This window comes from Nyctibius grandis, chromosome 14, assembly GCF_013368605.1.
Source record: "Nyctibius grandis isolate bNycGra1 chromosome 14, bNycGra1.pri, whole genome shotgun sequence".
NCBI classification, from domain to species: domain Eukaryota; kingdom Metazoa; phylum Chordata; class Aves; order Nyctibiiformes; family Nyctibiidae; genus Nyctibius; species Nyctibius grandis.
Window position 1 is genome coordinate 625,198 of NC_090671.1, and position 22,899 is coordinate 648,096.

A 22,899-nucleotide genomic window follows, 5' to 3' on the forward strand; every position below is an offset into this window, starting at 1 on the left:
CCCTTTTGGGGAAGAAATTGTCCCTGATCTCCAATCTAAACCTCCCCTGGCACAACTTGAGGCTGTTTCCTGTTGTCCCATCACTTGTTACCTGGGAGAAGAGACCGACCCCCCCTCACTACACTCTCCTTTCAGGCAGTTGTAGAGAGCGAGAAGGTCTCCCCTCAGCCTCCTTTTCTCCAGGCTAAACACCCCCAGGTCCCTCAGCCGCTCCTCATCTCACTTGTGCTCTAGTCCTCTCCACCTCCGCAGGGTTCGGGTTTGGCTCATGACATAGGTGACCTCTGTAGCTGCTCCTTTCTGCAGGTTTGCTTCCTGAGGGTTCTCCAGCCTTTCCTTTTCCTTTCAAATGGTAAAATAATGCAAAATGAGGCTGGCAGAAGCCTGTCGGATCCATGTGTCTGCCTGCAGGCAGGATCAGCTCCATCGAAGCAGTGCTCGCAGTGGGTCGCCGCTCCATCCCCAGATGTCTCCAGTGCCAGGGTGCCTCAGGCCCTGCCAGGAGCCCCGCCAGCATCCCTGCCCCTGGGCGAGGCAGCTGTCCCAAATATCCAGGGTCGTTGCAACCAATTAAGCCCATGGCTGCTGCTTCTCTTGGGTTATGGATGTGGAGAACAGATCGGTCCCTTCTGTCCTTCATAGAAGTTGTTACTTGTGAACTGTTAGCGTGTCTCTGGTCGATTTTACACTGTGCTTTCGTTCAGTCTCTCTCTGCAGGACGTGTTTTCCAGCCCCAATGTCGTACTCACGGGTGTCTTTTTATGGTGCGCATCTGTCTGAGGAGGGCGGTATCCCAAACCGGGCACAGGCTGCTGGGCGCTTCCCAGAAATCACATCGTGTGTCTCAGTTATGACTTTTCTGTTCCTATAACCCTGAATTTATTTGCTTTTTTTAACTCGCTTTTAAAAGTTCCCCTAGTGATTTCTATTGGATTTTTAATAAGCCGATATGATTATTGGCTCCTTCTCTGCTCACCAGGCGGTTGCCCAGTATCTCTTGGGTCGGTTCCTCTCTCCTGACGCAGTGTGGTATCTTGCATTTATCATGTCCTGTATTTCAATCTCCACTTCTCCAACGTGTCCATCTTATTTTGAGTTTAAACCCTGCCTTTCGGTGTGATTTAAACCCCTCTGTATGTCTTTGTAGCCTGACTTATCGCCTTATTGGAGTTGTTTGGGTAATGGGAGAATCCCGTATGTGCCGGGAAGAGAGAATGACCGCGATCCAGATACAGCGCAGCGTTTGCTGCTGAGGCTCATTGACTGGTAACATAATCATTTTCTAATTGCAGCAATAAAATGTTCAATAGCTGGACTGAGAATGCCGCAGTAATCGTCACAAAAATACTTTGTGCTTTCCCGCTGCTTTTCTTCCAAGAAACACGAAGTCCTTGGCGTGCGTTACTGGACCGGTGTGTCTCCTCGACAGTCAGGATCGTATTTTAATACATGTTTCATAGGAAAGGAAGCAGATAATGTAAGGTGGGTCAGAATTCATCCCTGGTGCAGCTTCACTGATTTCAAGACCCTTACGGCAAGGATAGCTTGTGCCGAAAGAAATTTGTGAGTTTGGGTCTCCTACCTGTGCTGTAACAGGACAAATATTGTTTGCTGGCCAGTTGAGTCCTGAAGATGAAACTCGGTGTGGGTCTCTCTTGGAAGCGTGGTCCTCTGGCATTCCTGCAGCATGGGAGGGAAGTTTTGGGCAGGATCCGCTTGCACTGAAGCAAACGTTCATTTCGTGGAGGCTGGTGGGCGCCAGCGCTGCGCTGAGGCTGCGATCCCAAGGCAGCTCCGGTTAGAAAGAGGATTTTGCTTCGGGCTGGTGCCTCGGATGGGTTATCATGGGATGGGCTGGGTGGAGATGGCTGCTCGCCTCGTTTGGAAATGGATCTTCATCAGCGCAGAAGGGTCGGTCGCCAGGAGAACGGCACAGAGCTGGTGAGCAGATCAAGACCTGTCGATCGTTTTGGTCAGCCTCCTTGTTTGCATCAACTTTCTGATGTCTGGGAAGAAATTCCTTAGGCAGCCTTCTCTCAGGAGCATTGTTCCTCCCAAGGAGGCATCTTCATAGCCTTGGTACCTTTGTTTTGGGGTCCTTAGAGTCTGCATGTTCCCTGCTGTACTGGTGTGTATTTGCCTGGTTGCTGTCCTTGTAAGCTGTAATTTATCCTGGATGCGAGGCAGAAAGATTAACCCCAGCTGCTTTTTATCCCTTTGGTCTTTTGTTCATAGTCTTTTCAGTCCTTGTGTCACTGTGGTGGTTGCCTACCAAAAGAGCAAGCTCTACAGGGCCATGTTAAAGCATCCCTTCTCCTCTTAGGTTTGGCTGCAACCAGTTTCACCAAAGTATTAAGGAAATCAGAGTTACAGACATCAAGAGAGAGCAGTAATTTTTAAAAATCAAAACAGAAGAAGTTGCTTACCTTCTTCATTTCAACATGGCCTGGTAGAAGAAGGATGCTGTGTTGTCCAAGCCACCATCCAAAGAAAGGCTCCAAACATTTTTAAGCCCATTTTTGCGTCCTGCTTATTTGGCCTATTAATTTTTAACCAGATGTGTGTTGAATTTCCCTTGTTATTGCAATTCAGCATTACATCCGCTATTGTTAACCAAAAGCAATTACAACAAGTGACAAAGTTGCACTTAGCGTAGAGTCGTGGAGTCACTTAGGTCTGAAGGCACCTCTGAAGGTCTCTGGTCCAACCTCCTGTGCAACCTTGGGCCAACATAGATCGCATCACTCAAGTCCTTAGACTTAAATTTCTGCAAAACTCATTCATGTCACTTCTCTCCGCAGTACTGATGGATTTCAGGCGAATCTGATGGGATATTTTATGAGGAGCAGTGGTCTTTGAGCTCTGGATTTGTTCTGTGGAGCCCATCGCCGGGTTGGGGTCCTCCTGCCTCGGCTTGTGGACACCACCTGCGTCCACTGAATGGGACCTCAGGAACTGTCACAGCTTGTCACAAGCCGCCGATTTTGCTATTTTTAGGCCTCCATTTGCTTGAACAGCTTTCCATTTGCATTAGGAGGGAGAGGAAAGAGCCTTGCCAGGTTGGTGATAATTGCGAAGTGATCACCCAAATTTTGACTGATGTATGAACGATTATTTGCTGTACTATTTTGATGATTAATTTCCAGCGTAATTCTTTATAACCGCAAAAGTACCGCCTGTGCCTGCATCTGCAAAGGCTGTGAAAGATCCATCTACCTCTTGGCAGCCAGGCTAGACTATTAAATATAAATACCCGTTTCCATTTAATATTCATAGCTATTAAAAGCGTTGACAGCAGATGTGTCTTCTAGAGCCAAGGTGGAAATTGCTTCGGTTGAAAAATGACGGGTGATCAACGTTTCCAAGAGATCCAGATAATCCCAGATGGGAAGGGCTGGCGTTGCTGAATCGAACCCGTTGTGTTATTAGAGAGACTGGTTCGTGATGGGATAAACGGGATCTCCTAAGGAGGTGGGATTGGTTTCTGTGGTATTTACCTGTGGAAAGACCTGTGAGGAATGAGTGCTCAGAGTTCTGTCTGGGATTGCCGCAGCAGAGGTTGACGTTGATGTTTTCTGTCCTCATGGACCTCCTCCACTCTGCCCAGGGAGGAAAAAGGCCTTTTACTAAATAAGTGTGTTACTGTTCATACATATAGATACGTTGTTCTGTTTAATATCTTTATCAATGATCTGGATGAGGGGATCAAGGGCACCCTCAGTAAGTTCGCAGACAACACCAAGTCGGGCGGGAGTGTTGATGTGCTGGAGGGCAGGAGGCTCTGCAGAGGGATCTGGACAGGCTGGATCCATGGGCTGAGGCCACTGTGTGAGGTTCAACAAGGCCAAGTGTCGGGTCCTGCACTTGGGGCACAACAACCCCCCACACTGCTACAGGCTGGGGGAAGAGCGGCTGGAAAGTGCCTGGTGGGAAAGGACCTGGGGGTGTTGGTCGATGGTGGCTGGATATGAGCCAGCAGTGTGCCCAGGTGGCCAAGAAGGCCACCAGCATCCTGGCTTGTACCAGCACTAGTGTGGCCAGCAGGACTAGGGCAGGGATCGTCCCCCTGTACTGGGCACTGGTGAGGCCGCACCTCGAATCCTGGGTGCAGTTTTGGGCCCCTCACTGCAAGAAAGACCTTGAGGTGCTGGAGCGAGTCCAGAGAAGGGCAACGGAGCTGGTGAAGGGTCTGGAGCACAAGTGTGATGAGGAGCGGCTGAGGGACCTGGGGGTGTTTAGCCTGGAGAAAAGGAGGCTGAGGGGAGACCTTCTCGCTCTCTACAACTGCCTGAAAGGAGGGTGTAGTGAGGTGGGGTTGGTCTCTTCTCCCAGGTAACAAGTGACAGGACAAGAGGAACCGGCCTCAAGTTGTGCCAGAGGAGGTTTAGATTGGAGATCAGGGACAATTTCTTCCCCCAAAGGGTTGTCAAGCACTGGAACAGGCTGCCCAGGGCAGTGGTGGAGTCCCCATCCCTGGAGGGATTCAAAAGCCGTGTAGATGTGGTGCTGAGGGACGTGGGTTAGTGGTGGCCTTGGCAGTGCTGGGTTAGCGGTCGGACTTGAAGATGTTAAAGGTCCTTTCCAACCAAAACGATTCTGTGACTCTAAAACTCCTGGACAGGTGTGGAAAAGGCAGGAGAAAGCGCACAAGAGGTAGAACTGAGAAAAAGGAGGTTGAGAGGGAAAAAATTGCTCTTTCCACATTATGTTTTGCAGTTGGGTCGTGTCCTGCCCATCCTGTCTCTGTCCCCTCCGTGTTTCTTTTCACCCTCTCCAAACCCAGCAGACGTGCCCTGATCCCCAGGCACTGGCTCCGGGTGGCAGCAGGAGGGAACCTGACGTGGGGGGAGGCAGAGTCCGTGACCCACCTTGAGCGGCTCGGCCGGAGGATGGTCTTGCTGTGGGTATGATGGGGCTGTGCTGGGGCCACTCCTGTTTGTAGGAGTGTCTCCTCGGGCTCGTCCCTGGGGGCTGCGTGTCACACTGCATCACCCTGAGCATCCTTGCACCCGCGTGGCCCTTCTCTGTCCTCCCTGCCGGGGCTTCCCTGGGCAGCACCATCCGCTGCAGGACAGTGATTTGATGGCCAGTGCTTTTTTTTTATTCCCTCGGGAGAGGAAAGGAGGAGATAAGGCTTTGGCAGAGATTAATTTAGCCTGCGTCAGATGTCTGGAAGTCAGATGTCTGAGCGAGTCACAGGGCTGCCTCTGCCGTCAGAGGAGCGGGCAGCGGCTCCCGAGGCTGCTCCTGCCCTGGCAGCTCCCCATGGGCAGTGAGGGCTGGCTGATGCGGCTGGGGTTCGCACCCCCAAAATTAGGGGTAGGCATTGAATCCCAGAATCCCAGAGTAGCTGGGGCTGGAAGGGCCCTCTGGAGATCAAGCAGGGTCACCCAGAGCACGTTGCACAGGGTCGTGTCCAGGCGGGTTTGAATATCTCCAGAGAAGGAGACTCCCCCCCTCCCTGGGCAGCCTGTCCCAGGGCTCTGGCACCCTCACAGTGAAGAAGTTTTTCCTCAAATTCAGATGGAACTTCCCATGTTTCAGTTTGTGCCTGTTGCCCCTTGTCCTGTCTCTGGGCACCACTGAGAAGAGTCTGGCCCCATCCCCTTGACACCCGCCCCTGAGGTATCTGTGAGCATTGATAAGATCCCCCTCAGTCTGCTCTTCTCCAGCTGAGGGCAGGTGCTGCCAGGCTGGTGACTCGGGTGCTTCAACACTCAGCTCCCCGCCGGCAGACGCGCAGCACTTGTCACTGATAAACAAAAAGGAGCCGGTGCGATGCCCCGTCTTCGCTGCCACGGCTGCTGGGGACTTTGGGGGAACCCAGGAGTGCTGTTGTAATTAAAAGCATCAAACTGTTTCTGCTGGTCCCTTGTGGTTTTCCCTGTGGGCAGCGGTGAGTGCTCTCATGTCCCTGTAGGTAAATGGAGCGTTCGGGCGCAGAGCACAGCTCGCAGCGCGGTTTGCTTGGGGTCGTGCGTGGCTCCTCCGCAGGCGCCGGGGCATTGCGGGGCTCAGCACCTCCGTGGGGCAGGAGCCGCTCTTTGCTCCTGCCGTATCAATCCCGCACTCTCACCCCCTCGTCGGCTCATTCCCTTCCCTACCAGCAGAAAGGCAGCTGTAATTTCTCGCGCGGGGCCAGCCCTGCCTTTGAGAGGCTCCGGGGCTTTGGCGGTGGGTGAGCGGCTCAGGGGTGCGGGAGCTCGGGGAGAAATTCAAGGTGATGTAGGAAGGACGAGGACTTTTTCTGAAAGTGAAGATAGGAAGGGAAAGTTTTCCACTCACAGGGTGGAAAAGGAAGGTGTGGGATGTAGGAAGAGGAGAGCATCAGTGCTGGATCCGGGGAGGAAGGTAAGCGGGGATTAATTGCCCGCCCAAGCCGCGGTGCGGTGCCACGTAGCTGCGGTGCTTCGGCCTGGAGTCGTCGCAGCCGGGCTCCGGGTGCAGTTTGGGGGTTTTAGAGGTGAACCCTTCGATCCCTTTGCCTCCCTCTGCTCTGTCCCGTTCCCCCTGAAAAGCAGCGACCAGCCGGGCTGTGAGAGCAGCGCCCTGGGCTTGCTCCGGGTCTCCCCGAAGGTCTCGGGGTGGGTGCGCTCCGTGTCGCTGGGTTTCCCCGCGAGCTGCCACGCAAAGCCCCGGCCTGTTGCCACGAGCTCTGGAGAAATCGCAAGCGATGGGAAATATTAAGCTGAGGGAAATTTTAGAGGCAGAAAACGGGGACGTAAAGGGAGCTTCTGCCTCTCTGAGACGCTGCTCCAGGCGCTGTGGGTTTGTGTTGCTCTCCGGGCTGAGAAAGAAGCCCGAAGAGGCTTAACGGCCGATAGCTGCTGATCCATTTTACAGAGATTAAATAGCATCACAGCTCCAAAAATAATCTTCCCAGCTTACTGCGAGGCTGGCTGTTCCTATAGCAACCGCTTCGTGCCGGTGCCCTACAAATACAAATCACAACAGCTTGCCTTTACGTTGGTCCCCAAGTCAAAACCAAGTGTGAGATGGGGAATGAAAAGGACTGGGCTTGCAGGGGCTCGTGGCTTTTAGGGTGCGTAATGTATGCAAAATATAGGGGGGGTGTTCCCAGAGAGGTTTATTAAAAGCCGCTGTTGATGGTGGTCTGTGTCTCTCGTATTCGAGCCCTTGGGTGCAGATGTTTCCCGCGTGCAACGCGGGTGACACGAAATGGGGATCGTAAACCAGCGGCTGCGTTTGTGAAACCTTCCTGGTGCGGGAGGGAGAGGGGGATGCTGCAGACCTGGTGGTGCCTGGGGGCCAGAGCTGCTCCGCCACGCAGCCCTGCCAGATACCGCGGGCCAAAGCGGTGTCTGGGGCTTGGATCGTGCTCCTCTGTGGCTGATGGCACCTTGTGCGCAAGCTCAGCCCGAAACCTCTGTCTCAGGGCCGCCTCGGGCGCAGGGTCCCAGCAGGGACGCCGGTGCCGAGTGAGAGCCCGGCCCCAGCAGCGTGCGGTCGGTGCAAAGCTGGGCTGCAGGAAGGAGAGTGGGATGGATTCAAGTTATTGGTGGTCCCCGTGGGCTACTGATGGGCACGGGGAGGGCTCCAGGGGCCACGGAGTTTGGGAAGGGCAGGAAACCTTGGGAGGATGCTGCAGAAGCTGGGCTGGCTCATCCAAGGCACGGGAGGGAGAGGAACCTCACAATTTGTTGTCAGATGTTTGCTGCCAGCCTTTTATAGAATCACAGAATCGTTTGGGTTGGAAAGGATCTGTAAGATCATCGAGTCCAACCCTTAACCCAGCGCTGCCAAGGCCACCACTAACCCATGGCCCTCAGCACCACATCTACACGGCTTTAAAGTCCCCCCAGGGATGGTGACTCCACCACTGCCCTGGGCAGCCTGTGCCAGTGCTTGACAACCCTTTTCGTGAAGAAATTGTCCCTGATCTCCAATCTAAACCTCCCCTGGCACAACTTGAGGCTGTTCCCTCTCGTCCTGTCGCTTGTTACCTGAGAGAAGAGACCGACCCCCCCCTTGCTACACCCTCCTTTCAGGCAGTTGTAGAGAGTGAGAAGGTCTCCCCTCAGCCCCCTTTTCTCCAGGCTAAACCCCCCCAGGTCCCTCAGCTGCTCCCCATCACACTTGTGCTCCAGACCCTTCACCAGCTCCATTGCCCTTCTCTGGACTCACTCCAACACCTCAATTTGTGTTTATTTTCTTGGGTAGCTTTTGTTGGCTGCAGAAAAGTGACATGAATTCTTGTTAAATCTCTGTCTGTCGTTACAAACCTGTTTTGTCTTGAGGAGTGGGGTGAGCTGAGGTGAAGCTCATGAGCCGGGGACGTGCTGCTCCCTGAGGAGGTCCAGGGCACCTGCATCACAACATGGGTGGGGGGTCCTGGGCTGGGCACCCCCTGCCAACCCACTGCAGGTTTGCTGCTTTAGGGAGGATCTTTCTTCTGTGGAGAGCAGAGGGCAGAGCTGCTGCCGGCAGCACGGGCTGGCGCCAGGCACAGAGAGGGACGAGGGGCAGGTAGAAGCACCACTGTCCTCCTTCACAGGAGGGGGATCCATCGCAGAGCCCCTTCCCTCTGCACGGGCAGGGTGTGCTGGGGGCTGCGTTGGAGGGTGGCGTGGCTGGAAACCGCGTATTAAAATGGTATTTGTGTCCTTGAAGGATCTTCCCTTGGTGAAGGGAGCAGGGATGCCTTCCCAGCTCCTGCAGAGCCTCCGTGCTTTATGCTGGTGCCAGACACGCAGCCACCAGTCCGCCCTGGCCCTGCCCAGCTAGTTTTGAGGTTTAATGTCATTTAGGAGCTGCTGGGAGGTGGCTTGGGCTTGGAGGTGAGGATCCAAACTGGTGAAAGGTGTCGGGGCAGCATCCAGAGGCAACGAGCACAGGGCATCCTCCACCTCCGCAAGTCCTCACTGCCCCGGTTCTGGTTCCTCCTCATCCCCTGCTTGTTGGAAACCCTCCTTCGAAGCCATTGTGAAAACTCATTTTGGGTTGGGACACACTCACTGCGCTGGAAAACTTGGCAGCAGGAGTTTGCTGGGCAGCGCTGGGGCAGCGGGGCGTTCCTGGCCATCGCCCTCGCGCAGTCCTCGCAGAGGCCCGTTGGCCCGTCGCTGCGGGGCTGCGGGGGACGGCGAGGGACGCTGCTGCCCGGCCTTGCTTTGTCATCTCGTGCCTTGGAAGTTCACAGCAAAGCCTCGCAGATGTCCCTGGCGTGCTGTGGCCACACTGGGTCTTGGTGAGGAACGGCTTTGTCCTCAACAGGGCTCTTCTCAGTTGGACCTATCAACCGTCACCAGGCATGGAAAAAAGAGTTGGAGTGATTTCTCCCTCTGTAGCTCGCAAGCATTTAGGAATAGAAGTTTCTCCAGTTTCCACGAGGTTTTCTGATCTTGAATCACTGCGACTAGGAAACCCCCGATCCGGGTGGCTGCCGAAGTCCTGAGTGGTGCGAGTCTGCTGGGCCAGTTGGAGGTTCGGTTCTGCAAATTGCCTGCGGTTTTTGTCCTCAAAATCGGAGCCCTGGACAGAATCTCTCTCTCTCTGTGGGTATTTCCTGACCTTCGGGGTGTTCTATCAGCCTTTGCAAAGCAAAATCCTTTTTTTTCCCTGGCTGATACAAAGGCTTGAACGAGGAGAAGGATCCCCAACGCCGCGGCGTTTGGCCATGCTCCGAGCGATGACCTCCGGGCGATGGCTTGTGGCCGTTTCACCTTTCTGGATGAGCGAATCCTTTATCCTCAGCCATAAGAATAAACGTTGCTGCTCCTCTCTCCTCCGGCAGTTTACAAATAATCTTCAGCAGTAACCATAGGAGTTGGTGGGTCTCATGCTGCCGGAGCAAAGCAGCTTCCCTGGGACTATCCTCCCTGTGATGGGGACACAAGGGGTTGTCCAGACCTCAGACAAGCCTGTCCCCACCCTCCCGGCTGTGCCGCAGGGACAAGCAGGAATGTTCCCATTGTGGTGGTTGTCCTGGTTGTATCAAGAAACCAGCTGGAAAGGTGGGTGAACGTGGTGTGGAAGCAGGGGCTCCTCCGCTCCAATCTGGGACTGCTCTTACCCGCAAGCCCTTGGACTGAAGCTGGTGAAGATCTGAAAGGCTGGTGGTTGCCTGAGGGAAGTGATGGATTTGTCTCTCTGCTTGCTTTGGCTGTGGTCAGCTTTCCCTTGGGCTCTTGGGAGAAAGGGGAGAGGCAGCGTTGGTCCTCACGCCTCCCTTCCCTGCGCTGGAGAGCAGCGAGCTGCTGAAGGATGCCGAGGGCTCCGGAGAGCACTGTGTGTGGAGCAAGCACAGAAGGACGGAGTGGAGGAAACACGAGGATAATTTTAAAAATAAGAAGAAGAGCACGCACAGCTCTTCTACTCATGATGGTGGTCCCTGCAGGGCTGCGGTTTTGCTTTTCAATCAATCAATCAGGTTGGAAGAGCCCTCTGGGATCATCGAGTCCAACCATTGCCCTGACACCACCATGGCAACTAGACCAGGGCACTAAGTGCCATGTCCAGGCTTTTCTTAAACCCCTCCAGAGATGGTGACTCCACCACCTCCCTGGGCAGCCCCTTCCAATGGCTAATGACCCTTGCTGAGAAGAAATGCTTCCTAATGTCCAACCTGACCCTCCCCTGGCCAAGCTTGAGGCTGTGTCCTCTTGTCCTATCACTAGTTGCCCGGGAGAAGAGGCCGACTCCCACTGCGCTACAACCTCCCTTCAGGTAGTTGTAGACTGTAATAAGGTCACCTCGGAGCCTCCTCTTCTCCAGGCTAAACACCCCCAGCTCCCTCAGCCGTTCCTCAGAGGTCAGACCCTCCAGACCCTTCACCAGCTTGGTCGCCCTCCTCTGCACTCGCTCGGGCCCTTTTAGGATGCTTTTCCTGATGCTGCACCTCATTCAACCTCCCGGCTTTCCCAGAGCCAGGATTTCACAAAGAACTGTCTTTATGGTCAAAAAAACCCTACAGGGAGCAAAGAGGGACAAGGAGCTTCCAGGGACTCGGTCGATGCTGCGAGGGCGGCGAGGAGGGGAGAGTTTCAGGGCTGTGGAAGGTGTTTCAGCATTTCTTGGGGGTTGGAAACGCATCTTGAGAGCCGGTGTCGGTGCTTCGGCGTGGTGGGATGGCTGTGAGGTTGTCTGGGTGCTTTGCGCGATCGTTTCTGCTTGAACTTGCTCTGATGTGATTGTAACCGCGACTTTGTGTTTGCTTCTTCCCGGGCTTTGATTTGAGATAATCACAGCAAATTATATTGCTCAAGATATTTTGATTTTACTGTGAGTTGCAGAAGCATGGATCAGCCCAGGCCTCCGTGTGTCCTGGGCAAGAACAGGAAAGGAGTACTTCAAATTTGTGTACTGTGCTGAAAGTTCTTTTCCCCTGGGTTTATAAAACATTTTTGTATTTTTTATTTTACTGGGTTTTTTTTTACATTTTAAATCAATAACTAATCTAGGAGTAGCATTTATTTTGCTAGCCCCAGTGTTGCTCTGCACATAAGCTTCAAAGTTTTCTTTCCATTTTTTGTTTGTTTTCTGCTTTGCAACTTTTTTCTCAATATTTAATAGTTTTTCCATGTTTAGGTATTTTATGGGATGTGCATACCAGGGATGGAGGGAAGTAAGGAGTTTTCCGTCCTCTGCACTGAGTGTGCTTTTGCTCCCAAGACAGCGCTGTGCATCACTCCCCCACGGGTACACCATGACCCTCTCGCCTTAAGGTCCTGTTTGAAGGCTGCAGCCTCAGCAGAGCATCTAACACCCTGTTCCTCCATTTGCATGGGCAGGAGGAGGAGGAGGAAGGTGGGATCCTGCTGCCCACCCCACCAGCATCCCACAGAATCCCAGACTCACAGGCTCGTTGGGGTGGAAGGGGCCTCTGGAGATCACCCACCCCAACCCCTGCCAAAGCAGGGTCACCCAGAGCACGTTGCACAGGGTCGTGTCCAGGAGGGTTTGAATATCTCCAGAGAAGGAGACTCCCCCCTCCCTGGGCAGCCTGTCCCAGGGCTCTGGCACCCTCACAGTGAAGAAGTTTTCCCTCATATTCAGATGGAACTTCCCATGTTTCAGTTTGTGCCCGTTGCCCCTTGTCCTGTCACTGGGCACCACTGAGAAGAGTCTGGCCCCATCCCCTTGACACCCCCCCTAAGGTATCTGTGAGCATTGATAAGATCCCCCCTCAGTCTGCTCTTCTCCAGCTGAACAGCCCCAGCTCCCTCAGCCTCTCCTCGCAGCAGAGATGCTCCAGCCCTCTGACCATCTCCGTACCCCTCCGCTGGACTCTCCCCAGTAGCTCCTTGTCTGTCTTGAACTGGGGGCCCCAGAACTGCCCACAGTTACTCCAGGTGTGGCCTCACCAGGGCAGTGTAGAGGGGGAGGAGAACCTCCCTCGACCTGCTGCCCACACTCTTCCTCACGCACCCCAGGACACCATTGGCCTTCCTGGCCCCAAGGGCACGTTGTTGGCTCGTGGGGAACTTGGTGTCCCCCAGAACTCCCAGGTCCTTCTCTGCAGAGCTGCTTTCCAGCAGGTCACCCCCAGCCTGTACTGGTGCATGAGGTTATTCCTCCTGAGGTGCAGGACCCTACACTTGCTTTTGTTGAACTTCATGAGGTTCCTCCCCACCCAGCTCTCCAGCCTGTCCAGGTCTCGCTGAATGGCAGCACGGCCTGCTGGGGTATCGGCCACTTCTCCCAGTTTGGTGTCATCAGCACTCACTGAGGGGACGCTCAGTCCCTTTGTCCAGGTCATTGATGAATAAGTTAAACAGGACTGGACCCAGTGCTGACCCTGGGGAACACCGCTGGCTACAGGCCTCCAACTAGACTCTGCACCGCTGACCACAACCCTATGAGCTCTGCCATTCAGCCAGTTCTCGACCCACCTCACTGCCCACTCATCCAACCCACTCTGCCTGAGCTGCAATGTGAGGATTTTGAGAGAGACAGTTCCCAAAGCCTTGCTAAAGTCAAGGTAGACACCATCCACTGCTGTCCCCTCACCTACCCAGCTAGTCATGTCCTCATAGAAGGCCATCAGATTGGTCAAGCGTGATTTCCCCTTGGTGAATCCATGTTGACTATTCCTGATAACCTCCTTTTCCTACACATGCTTAGAGGTGGCACCCAGAAGAGCTGTTTCCCAACGTGGCCGTGAAAGCAGCTTTGGGGCAGGCGAGGAGCTGGTGAGGGATGTTCAGCTCAGCTAACTCAGCCTGACCGAGCTCTGACCCAGGTGCCTTCCCCTTTTTTTCCCGGGCTTCGAGGCGTTTATGTAATTCTCCACGGCGATTAAAAAAAAAAAGCCAGGCCGCGCTGTGTTCGTGCCTCCTGCCCTGAGCTGAGCACGTAGGCAGGGATTGTTGCCGCAGCCTCCATAAACGGGCAGGGAATAACGCCCTGGTGAAGGGTGGAACCCGTCCCATCGCCGTGTGGTGCCATCCCTGTGTCAGAGCCTTTTAACGATGGGCAAAATCCCCAGGCTGTGATCTGGCAGGAGGAGGGACTTGGGGGTTAAATGGAGGACGGGCTGAGAGCCGCTTCCTCCTGCTTGGCAGAATTTTTGCAGTCTTTGTAAACAGACAAAATTACCTTGAATCCTGTGTCCAGTTCTGGGCCCCACGATTCAAGAAAGATGTTGAGGTGTTGGAGTGAGTGCAGAGGAGGGCGACCAAGCTGGTGAAGGGTCTGGAGGGTCTGAACTCCGAGGAACGGCTGAGGGAGCTGGGGGTGTTTAGGCTGGAGAAGAGGACGCTCAGAGGTGACCTTAGTGCAGTCTACAACTACCTGAAGGGAGGTTGTAGCGCAGTGGGAGTCGGCCTCTTCTCCCAGGCAACCAGCGATAGGACAAGAGGACACAGCCTCAAGCTTTGCCAGGGGACGTTCAGGTTGGACATCAGGAAGCATTTCTTCTCAGCAAGGGTCATTAGCCATTGGAAGGGGCTGCCCAGGGAGGTGGTGGAGTCACCATCTCTGGATGTGTTTAAGAAAAGCCTGGCCATGGCACTTAGTGCTGTGGTGTAGTTGCCATGGTGGTGTCAGGGCAATGGTTGGACTTGATGATCTCAGAGGGCTCTTCCAACCTCATTGATCCTGTCATTCTCTGATCTTTGGGAAGTATTAGCGATGTCTACAAACAGAAAAATCCCAAATTTGGTTTGTCCCCTTGAGTCCCATGGAGGTCACGGTGTTTTCTTGGACGTAATTAGTGGTGGTAATTGCCTGGCTGGTGTCTGCGATGAAAACCGAGCTAGTGTGGTTGGCTTCTGCTTCTGGTAGGTTTATAAACCACTCTAATATGTTATAAATTGGCCGTTGAAGACCGGACTCATTAGCGATCGGATCACCAGATGCAATGGAGAGGTGGTTCCCAGCCGCGCGCTGGAGCGCAGGCAGCTCGCCCAGTCCAGGAGAGGCAGCTGGGACGTTCGTGGGGAGAGCGCAGGAGCGCGCTGGAGAGAGACAGGGGCTGGGCTGGAAATGGGTGGCTCTGGCCGGGCTGAGCTGTGGAAATGCCACCACCATCCCACGCCCACCCTGGGTGCAGGTCGCAGGCCTGAGACGTGGGCTGTGTTTGAATCGGTCCCATGGGCATGGGTGTGCTGCCAGGGAGTGCGGTGTGGTGGGACAAGGGGGTGGACCTGCTGCTGGACCAGCGCGTGGACCTCGCATCTCCAGAGGAGCAGGTCTGCAACCCAATCAGAGGCGTCGGCTGCAGGTGGAGCCTTGCAAGGTGGAAGCCGCGTTGCTGGGCGGTAGCTCTGGTGAAAGTCCACCACTCACCCATGTCCCTCAGCACCACATCTACACGGCTTTTAAATCCCTCCAGGGATGGGGACTCCACCACTGCCCTGGGCAGCCTGTTCCAGCACTTGACAACCCTTTGGGGAAGAAATTGTCCCTGATCTCCAATCTAAACCTCCCCTGGCACAACTTGAGGCCGTTTCCTCTCCTCCGGTCACTTGTTACCTGGGAGAAGAGACCGACCCCCCCTCGCTACACCTTCCTTTCAGGCAGTTGTAGAGAGTGAGAAGGTCTCCCCTCAGCCTCCTTTTCTCCAGGCTAAACACCCCCAGGTCCCTCAGCTGCTCCCTATCACACTTGTGCTCCAGACCCTTCACCAGCTCCGTTGCCCTTCTCTGGACTCACTCCAGCACCTCAAGGTCTTTCTTGTCGTGAGGGGCCCAAAACTGCACCCAGGATTCGAGGTGCGGCCTCACCAGTGCCCAGTACAGGGGGACGATCCCTGCCCTAGTCCTGCTGGCCACACTAGTGCTGACACAAGCCAAGGATGCTGGTGGCCTTCTTGGCCACCTGGGCACACTGCTGGCTCATGTTCAGCCACCATTGACCAACGCCCCCAGGTCCTTTCCCACCAGGCACTTTCCAGCCGCTCTTCCCCAGCCTGTAGCGGTGCGGGGGGTTGTTGTGCCCCAAGTGCAGGACCCGACACTTGGCCTTGTTGACCCTCATACAGTGGCTTTGGCCCATGGATCCAGCCTGTTGAGGTGATGGCTGAACATCACTCTCTATCTACAGCATTTCAAAAGGTCTTATAAATGAGCCAGGAATAAAACCCAAACGCCCACCTATCAGTGAAGTACGGGCTTTTCTCCTTTCCTTCTAGCAGAGAGAGGGAATGTGCTGCACCCCGTTACAACTGAGGCTTCCCTGGGGTCCATATGTCACAGCATCCCTCAGCCTGTCTGACTTGGAGGACATCCTTGTCCCCCTCCCCAGCTCCCCCAGTCCTGGCAGAGAAGGTGCAGGCAGGTTTTGCTGGTCCCCATCTCTTTTTTAATCCAGAAACAGATGATTGAGGGATGGGAACTGAAGGGGCTGCTCCTTGCTCTGCCGCCTTAGTGGTTTTTGGGTGCGCCTGGAGAAACCTCAGCTCAACTTTGAACGTAAGGATGGAGCGCAGACCCTGCGCAAAACCTGCTCTGCTCTCGCTTTTTGTTTTTGCTTTGGGCAATGCCGCCTCTCGGAGCCGCTCACCTCCTCCGCCGTCCCTGGGGAGCGGTGGGATGAGCTGAAGGAACGCTGCGTTCTACTCGCTGCTCGGTTTTGGGTTGGTTTTAAGTCACCCAAGGCTCTGGAGTTGCAGGAAGAACCGTTTCTGCTGTACCTGGGAGATGCTGATCGTGGAGTTTTCTGCCTTCTGAAGGCGTGATGGTTTTGGGTAAAGGCTGTTACTGTCCCCTGTGTCTTTGCGACCTTCCTCTTGGGTGAAATGGGAGACCTTGGAAGGTCTCTTCCCCAAAGCAGACCTCGCAGAGCCCTGCAAGGTTCGCTCCCAGTGCCGGGCGCATTGACGCTGTGCCTGCTCCCACGGCCGTGTGTGCCAAGGTGGGGGTTGGCGCGTGGCCCTTCCCCGGTGGCACCGGCACGCTGCCCCCCATGCCACCCCCATCACTCAGCCTTAGCAGCCCCTCACCCAAACCCCGGTGACAGCCATAGGAGCCCTTCAGGTGCCTCCTCGGGGGGCTCTTGGTGACACCCCGCATCGCCCCACGCTCTGCTCCCGGGGGACGTGGTGGCCACGACTCCGCAGCCCCGGCAGAGCTGCGTGCGGGCAGGAGGAGGCACGAGGTCCCCGTGCCCGTGGCGCTGGTGGCTCCGTACGGTCCGGGGGTAACCATGGAAACTGTTTTTTTTTCTCTCCATCCCTCCCTTTGCAGATGACTCGGGCGACGAGGAGCCCGCCTCGCAGTCAGACAAGAGCGAGCTGCACGGCACGTTGAAAACCCTCTCGAGTAAGCTGGAGGACCTGAGCACTTGCAATGACCTGATCGCCAAGCACGGCGCGGCCCTGCAGCGCTCGCTCAGCGAGCTGGAGAACCTGAAGCTGCCGGCCGAGAGCGGCGAGAAGATCAAGGCGGTGAACGAACGAGCCACGCTCTTCCGCATCACCTCCAATGCTATGATCAACGTAAGTGCTGCCGGCTGAGCCAGGAGGTGGGGGGAGAAGCTTTTTTTCCTCCTCCTCTTCCTCTGTCGTCCTTTTTCTCTCCCTCATCACCCCGTTTTCTCCCCGGGCTCCGGCTTTCTGCCAGAGCCGCGTGTTGGCTGCGTTAGCTCGGGGCTGGGGCACGGCTGAGGGCTCGGGGCGGCTCAGCGCCGCGAGGAGGGGATGGGACGTTGGGAAGGTGCAGCCCGGGCAGCGGGCACGGGCACACGTAACCGCTCAAGACATGGATCTCACAGCGTCCTTCCCAGGGGGGCTGCTCCGAAATAGGACGTTATGGATGTAAAGGGGAGGCGTGGGGTGCTCAGGGGTTTTCAGCCGTTCCGGGGGGGCCTTTCTGGCTGGCACAGCAATCCGGACCCGCATCCCCACATGGCTCCCATCCTCGCTGACTGCCATGCTGCTGCCCTTGTTTCACACGCCCGGGGTGGGGATTTAACCCCTCGGGCTCCGGGAGCTGTCTCATCCCCGCTGTGCTCTCCCAGACCGGTTGCTCGGAGGTTGTGAAGCGCGTCCCGGCCCCGGCGCTGCTCCCTGCCTCGTGCAGCGGGACGGTGCTTTCTGGTTATTTTTTGGACAGCTTCTGTTTGGGGGTGTGGATGTGCCTCCATCGCAGTGAGCCAGCCCTTCCTGGGGAGCCTGATTGCCCTGGGCGGCTTTGGGGAAGAGAGAGAGAGCAAAATGAAATAAAATATTTAAAGCGAAAAAAGCAACTCGAAAGCCTGACAGACCTGGAGTAACGTATGAGGGCAGAGCTCGGGGAATTGTGAATGGAGCAGTGCTGTCGCCGTGCTGTCCCCGCCCTGAGCAAAAGGAGGTCGTGTGGTGTTCTACGGGAGCTGTTAAAAAATAATAATAATCCGCAGCGGGAGCCGGAGGGCACTCGGGAACCCCGCGGTCGCAGCATCCTCCCCGTCCCCGCTCGCAGGGTTTTGTTGCCTTGGGGAAAGGGCTTCCTGAGACGGCGCCTTGCGTTTAGGAGCGGCTTTGGGGGTGCCTGTGCAGCGCTTTCCCCGCCGAGAGTTTGTCAAAGTTTTCGGAGCGGGAACGGCAGCATGTCGCGAGCAGCGGGAGGTGACGGCGGAGCCCTCGGCGCTGCCAGGGTTTGTGGTTCGGAGGCAGAGCGGCGATGGGACGTGGGCAGGGAACTGCTGGGGAGCGGATTTCTCCAGCAGCCTTTTGGGGAGGGACGAGCAGAGCAATATTTGCTGTGTCCAGCCTAGAGAGGAGGAGGTTTGCGGTGGTTGTGACGTGATAAAAGCTTGATGAGGCTGTCTGGACGGTGGGATATAAAAAAACTGTTGTCTAGGGGAAAAATGGTAGAAAGATGGATTGTCCAAAACACTGAGCAGGTGAGGGGGGCCAGGGAGGAGCGAGGTGTGTGTTTTCGGGTGGGTGCCAGAGATCTGTGGTTAACAGCATCCTTTTATACTTCAGCTCTTGGCTGAGCGTCTCGAAGTGTCTGAAGGGGAAAGGCTGCACCGTGAAGCAGGATGGGGTGGTAGTTGCGGCTCTCCCAGCTTGCTGAGCCCATCGTTTCGGGGGGAGGTGATGGAGCTGTGCGCAGGGGAACACTGACCCCCCCGAAACAGCAATGCTTGGGGACAGGAATGGATTAGAGAGGCAGGAGGAGAGGGAGCAGGGCAGGGTCATTGTGGGGGCCGCGAGGGAGGGGACCGGCAGCCTGACCACCCCGTCGGGGTGGGCTGGTGCTCCCAGCTGTGCTGTCGCCTTTTCTTGCACGGATCCCTTTGTGCGCCTTGCTTTACCTTGTTGGATGGAGCGATGCCTTCTGCGAGCTGCTGCGCAGACCCTGCCCAGGGAGTGTGTCGTGGGGTGGGGGGGGGCGGCTCTGTGCGATGCAAAGGTCCCGAAACCTTCTGTATTGAAACATGAAACATGGCTGTGGGGAAGCACAGGGAGTCAAGCCATCCCCTGGCGGTGGGTCAAAATATTCCTGCCCACCTCGATCCCCACGGGCTTCTCAGGGCCACAGGTCCCATGGGAGCACAGGGTGCTTTTGATGGGCCAGTAGTTCCTTGCAGGAGAAATTAAACATCCTGTGCCTGCTGGCTCTTCATAGAATCACAGACAGGTTGGGTTGGAAGGGACCTTAAAGACCATCCAGTCCCACCCCCCCCTGCCGCGGGCAGGGACACCTTCCACCAGACCAGGTTGCTCCAAGCCCCATCCAACCTGGCCTTGAACACTGCCAGGGAGGGGCAGCCACAGCTTCTCTGGGCAACCTGGGCCAGGGTCTCTCCACCCTCACAGCAAAGAATTTCTTCCTCATATCCCATCTCAGTCTCCCCTCTTTCAGTTTAAAACCGTTCCCCCTCGTCCCATCACTCCATGCCCTTGTAAAAAGCCCCTCTCCCGCTTTCCTGTAGCCCCTTCAGGTACTGGAAGGTGCTAGAAGGTCTCCCTGGAGCCTTCTCTTCTCCAGGCTGAACAGCCCCAGCTCTCCCAGCCTGTCTCCATAGCAGAGGGGCTCCAGCCCTCTGAGCATCTCCGTGGCCTCCTCTGGACTCACTCCAACAGCTCCGTGTCCTTCTTGTGTTGGGGGCCCCAGAGCTGGACGCAGCACTGCAGGGGGGTCTCCCGAGAGCGGAGCAGAGGAGCAGAATCCCCTCCCTCGCCCTGCTGGCCACGCTGCTGGGGATGCAGCCCAGGGTACCGTTGACAAACCATATGGTTCCCCCAGAGAGGTCCCAGCCAGCAGCAACGGGCTGGTGCTGGCACGTGGATGCTCCACGTCCGTGCTCTGCCCCAGCCGCAGAACCAAACCTCGCTGACCTGCTCCCACACGGTGCAGCCAAATCCTGCCTCCTGGGGCATCGCCTCTGCCCGTGCAGCAGGGATTTGCTTCTGCAGGAGATGCCATGGCTCACGTCCATGCCGTGGCCAGCTGGGGGTGGTGACATCCAGCACTGCCCGTTCATTCCCGAGATCGTACCACATTCATTCCTTTTTTCGTTGCACCCCTGAGCAGTTTAAGGCCATTTGGACCTGTGAGCTGTCGGGAAAGACAAACCCCTGGGAGCTGCGTCTGCCCCTGCCCTCGTCCCGAGCAGCCCCAGGCTCTGCGCTTGGGTCCCGCTCCTGGCTGGGTCCTTTGTGGCCACCGTGCCCCAGCCAGCGGGCAGGGGACAGGGCAGAGCTGGGCTTTGCCTCTTGCTGTGGAAGGGCTGGATGCTCCGGGGCCAGCGCTGGCGATTTCCATCCAGCTGCCTGTGATCGGATTATGTAAATGTCCCCGGAGCTCCAGGGAGCGGCAGCCAGCGAGTAGAAATAAATACATACATATGGAAATGCAAGAGCTGCGCTGTGAAGGTGACCTCGCCGCGTGCTCTGGGTGCCTTCCTTGGCCGTCTCAGGGTGCTTCTCCTCCGAAGATGGGGAAGAGAACGTGGCTCGGGCTGCCCCTGCGCGAGTGATGCTCGGGTGACGGAGGAGGATCTGGGCAGAGGCAGAGCAGGGTGAGCCGAGCCTTTGCATTGCAGGTGAGGATCTAAAACACGCAGAGACTGACTGTTGCCAGGCTTAACTTTAAGCCCAGACCTCTGCGAGCCATCCGCTCCCACCTGACCTTGGCAATCCCCCGTAACACCGCGCTGGTGAGACTCGCAGCAGAGTTCAGCCTCGCCGGGACCGGGACACCCCGTGTCAGTGGGACCGGGAGGAGCGACAAGGAGGAGACGCAGAAAAGCAAGTCGCAGTCTGCTGCTGGGGAGGAGTGGGAGGTATGTAAAAAGAAGCAGCAACATATTAAAGGGATAATTAGAGGAAACAGAGACGAAGAGCGCTGTGCTGAATTGTGTAGACTCATCCAAGGCGCAGGGAAAGCTCCTGTCTCATAGTTCAGCAGCTGACAGCAGGCACGAGGGCCGTGCGGGCACGCTGAGGAAGCCAGTTTGGGCATCAGGAAGAGCTCACGGGGCTGTGGGTGTTGCTTGAAATAGGTTTTTAATGGGAATGGGGTTTGCTACAGCGAAGCTCGGAGGCGGACGAGCTGCGTGCAATAGCTGCGCTCTTTTGGCTCGCTTTGTGCTTCCTTAGGGGATGTGAGCGTGGAGGGCAGCGGGGCTTGGGCTCGGCCGTGCCTTGCTCCTGCGTTAGTTTGCGTTTCCCCTCGAGGTTTATGAGGAGCAGAGGCAGAGGCAGGCTCTGCCAGGCCGGCGCGGTGTGTGCGAGGAGGGGTGAGAGAGGCAGCCAGGCAGGGCTGCGGTGCTGGGTGGGAGATGCTGAGCAGGCGAGATTTCAAGGGGAGGAAGCCCTGCGTGAGCTGGCGTGGAGCAGGCGGTCCCGGGGACCTGAAGGACCCCACACCTGCCCCTCCGAGAGGCCACTGTGCCGGTGGCCACCCAAGCCCGTGGCGCAGAGCATGCTGGCACCCGCTTCGAGGCAGGCTGACTTCCCCACCTGGGTTTCCCTTTCCCATGGGAACAAACCCATCCGGAGCGCCGGCACCCCCCCGACACCCCGAGGCATCAGCACAGGGCATCCTTCAGCCCTCTGAGCCCGCGGGGAGGGGTTTTAAGTGTGCGAAACACGGTGCTTGATCCAGAAGTGAGATCGGTAACAGCACGTGCCGCTTCTCCCCCGGGGAAGGCAGCCGCGGGCGGGTCGGTTAAGCCTCTCCGGGCTGCCCAGCAGCATCCCAGAGGCTCATCCCCCAGCCCCGGCAGGGTTTCTCCGTGCCGGTGCCCTCCGGGGTTGTGCTGTGGCTCAGCAGCGGTGATGGCTGGGCCCCGTGCCACGCGCCGGTGGCTCGAGCAGCCGACCTCTCCCCGCGGCCACGCTTGGCTCCTGGAGGCTTTGAGTGGCGTCTGCCCGGGGGAGGCATCCGTGGGTGGGTTTGTGGAGGGTCTGGGCGCTGGAGCTGGGGGATTCCGACTGCTGAACCGGTTTGTTTGGAGACCTCCCGGGTTCCTGTGCTGGAGCGAGCTGCCCGGGCAAGAGCTGCTCTTCCGCAGAGCCGCTGCTCTGCCTTCCCGTGGCCCAGCGTCACGGCTGGTTTCGGGAAGCGCTGAGCCTGCTCTGCCCCCGTGGGGATGCTGCTGTGATTAATCCATACTCCTAAAACTGTTTCCGTATTAAACCAGACTGATGTTAAACACAGGCTCTGCGCGGCGTCAGGCTCACCAGAGCAGCCTCCAGCCCCATGTGTAACTCCTCGTGGTTTATTTTAGCGATAGGTGGACGGCTGTATGTGTCTGTGTTCACAAAACTGCTTAAAGTTGGGCCCCGCACTTCAAGAGAGATGTTGAGGTGTTGGAGCGAGTCCAGAGGAGGGCGACCAAGCTGGGGAAGGGTCTGGAGGGTCTGACCTGCGAGGAACGGCTGAGGGAGCTGGGGGTGTTTAGCCTGGAGAAGAGGAGGCTCAGAGGTGACCTTAGTGCAGTCTACAACTACCTGAAGGGAGGTTGTAGCGCAGTGGGAGTCAGCCTCTTCTCCCAGGCAACCAGCGATAGGACAAGAGGACACAGCCTCAAGCTTGGCCAGGGGAGGTTCAGGTTGGACATTAGGAAGCATTTCTTCTCAGCAAGGGTCATTAGCCATTGGAAGGGGCTGCCCAGGGAGGTGGTGGAGTCACCATCTCTGGATGTGTTTAAGAAAAGACTGGACATGGCACTTAGTGCCCTGGTCTAGTTGCCATGGTGGTGTCAGGGCAATGATGATCCCAGAGGGCTCTTCCAACCTCACTGATTCTGTGATTCTGCGAAAGAGAGTCCCCGGGGCTCAGACGCCGGGGTGACTGTGTGCTCGGGGTGACGCTGCCGGTGCAGACCTGGCCGGGTCCCGGCGCAGAGCCGGCTGCTGGCACAGGCGGGCGCGCGATGCCGTCCCTCGGGGTCCCCGAACCCATCGTGACCCAGGCAGGGTGACGGACCCGACCTCCCCTCTGCCCGCACAGCGCTCCCAGCTGAGATGCTGAGCGGGGAGGGAACAGCAGCCTGCGGGGC

The 22,899-nt window shown here is 56.6% G+C and overlaps 1 protein-coding gene across 1 annotated transcript in view; it reads left to right on the top strand.

Annotated features, from left to right (window-relative positions):
* OSBP2 (oxysterol binding protein 2) overlaps nucleotides 1-22,899 on the top strand; it is a 142,959-nt gene that overhangs the window by 80,452 nt on the left and 39,608 nt on the right. The window contains 1 exon segment of the mRNA XM_068412791.1: nucleotides 16,647-16,897. Coding sequence (XP_068268892.1) covers nucleotides 16,647-16,897 — 251 coding nt within the window.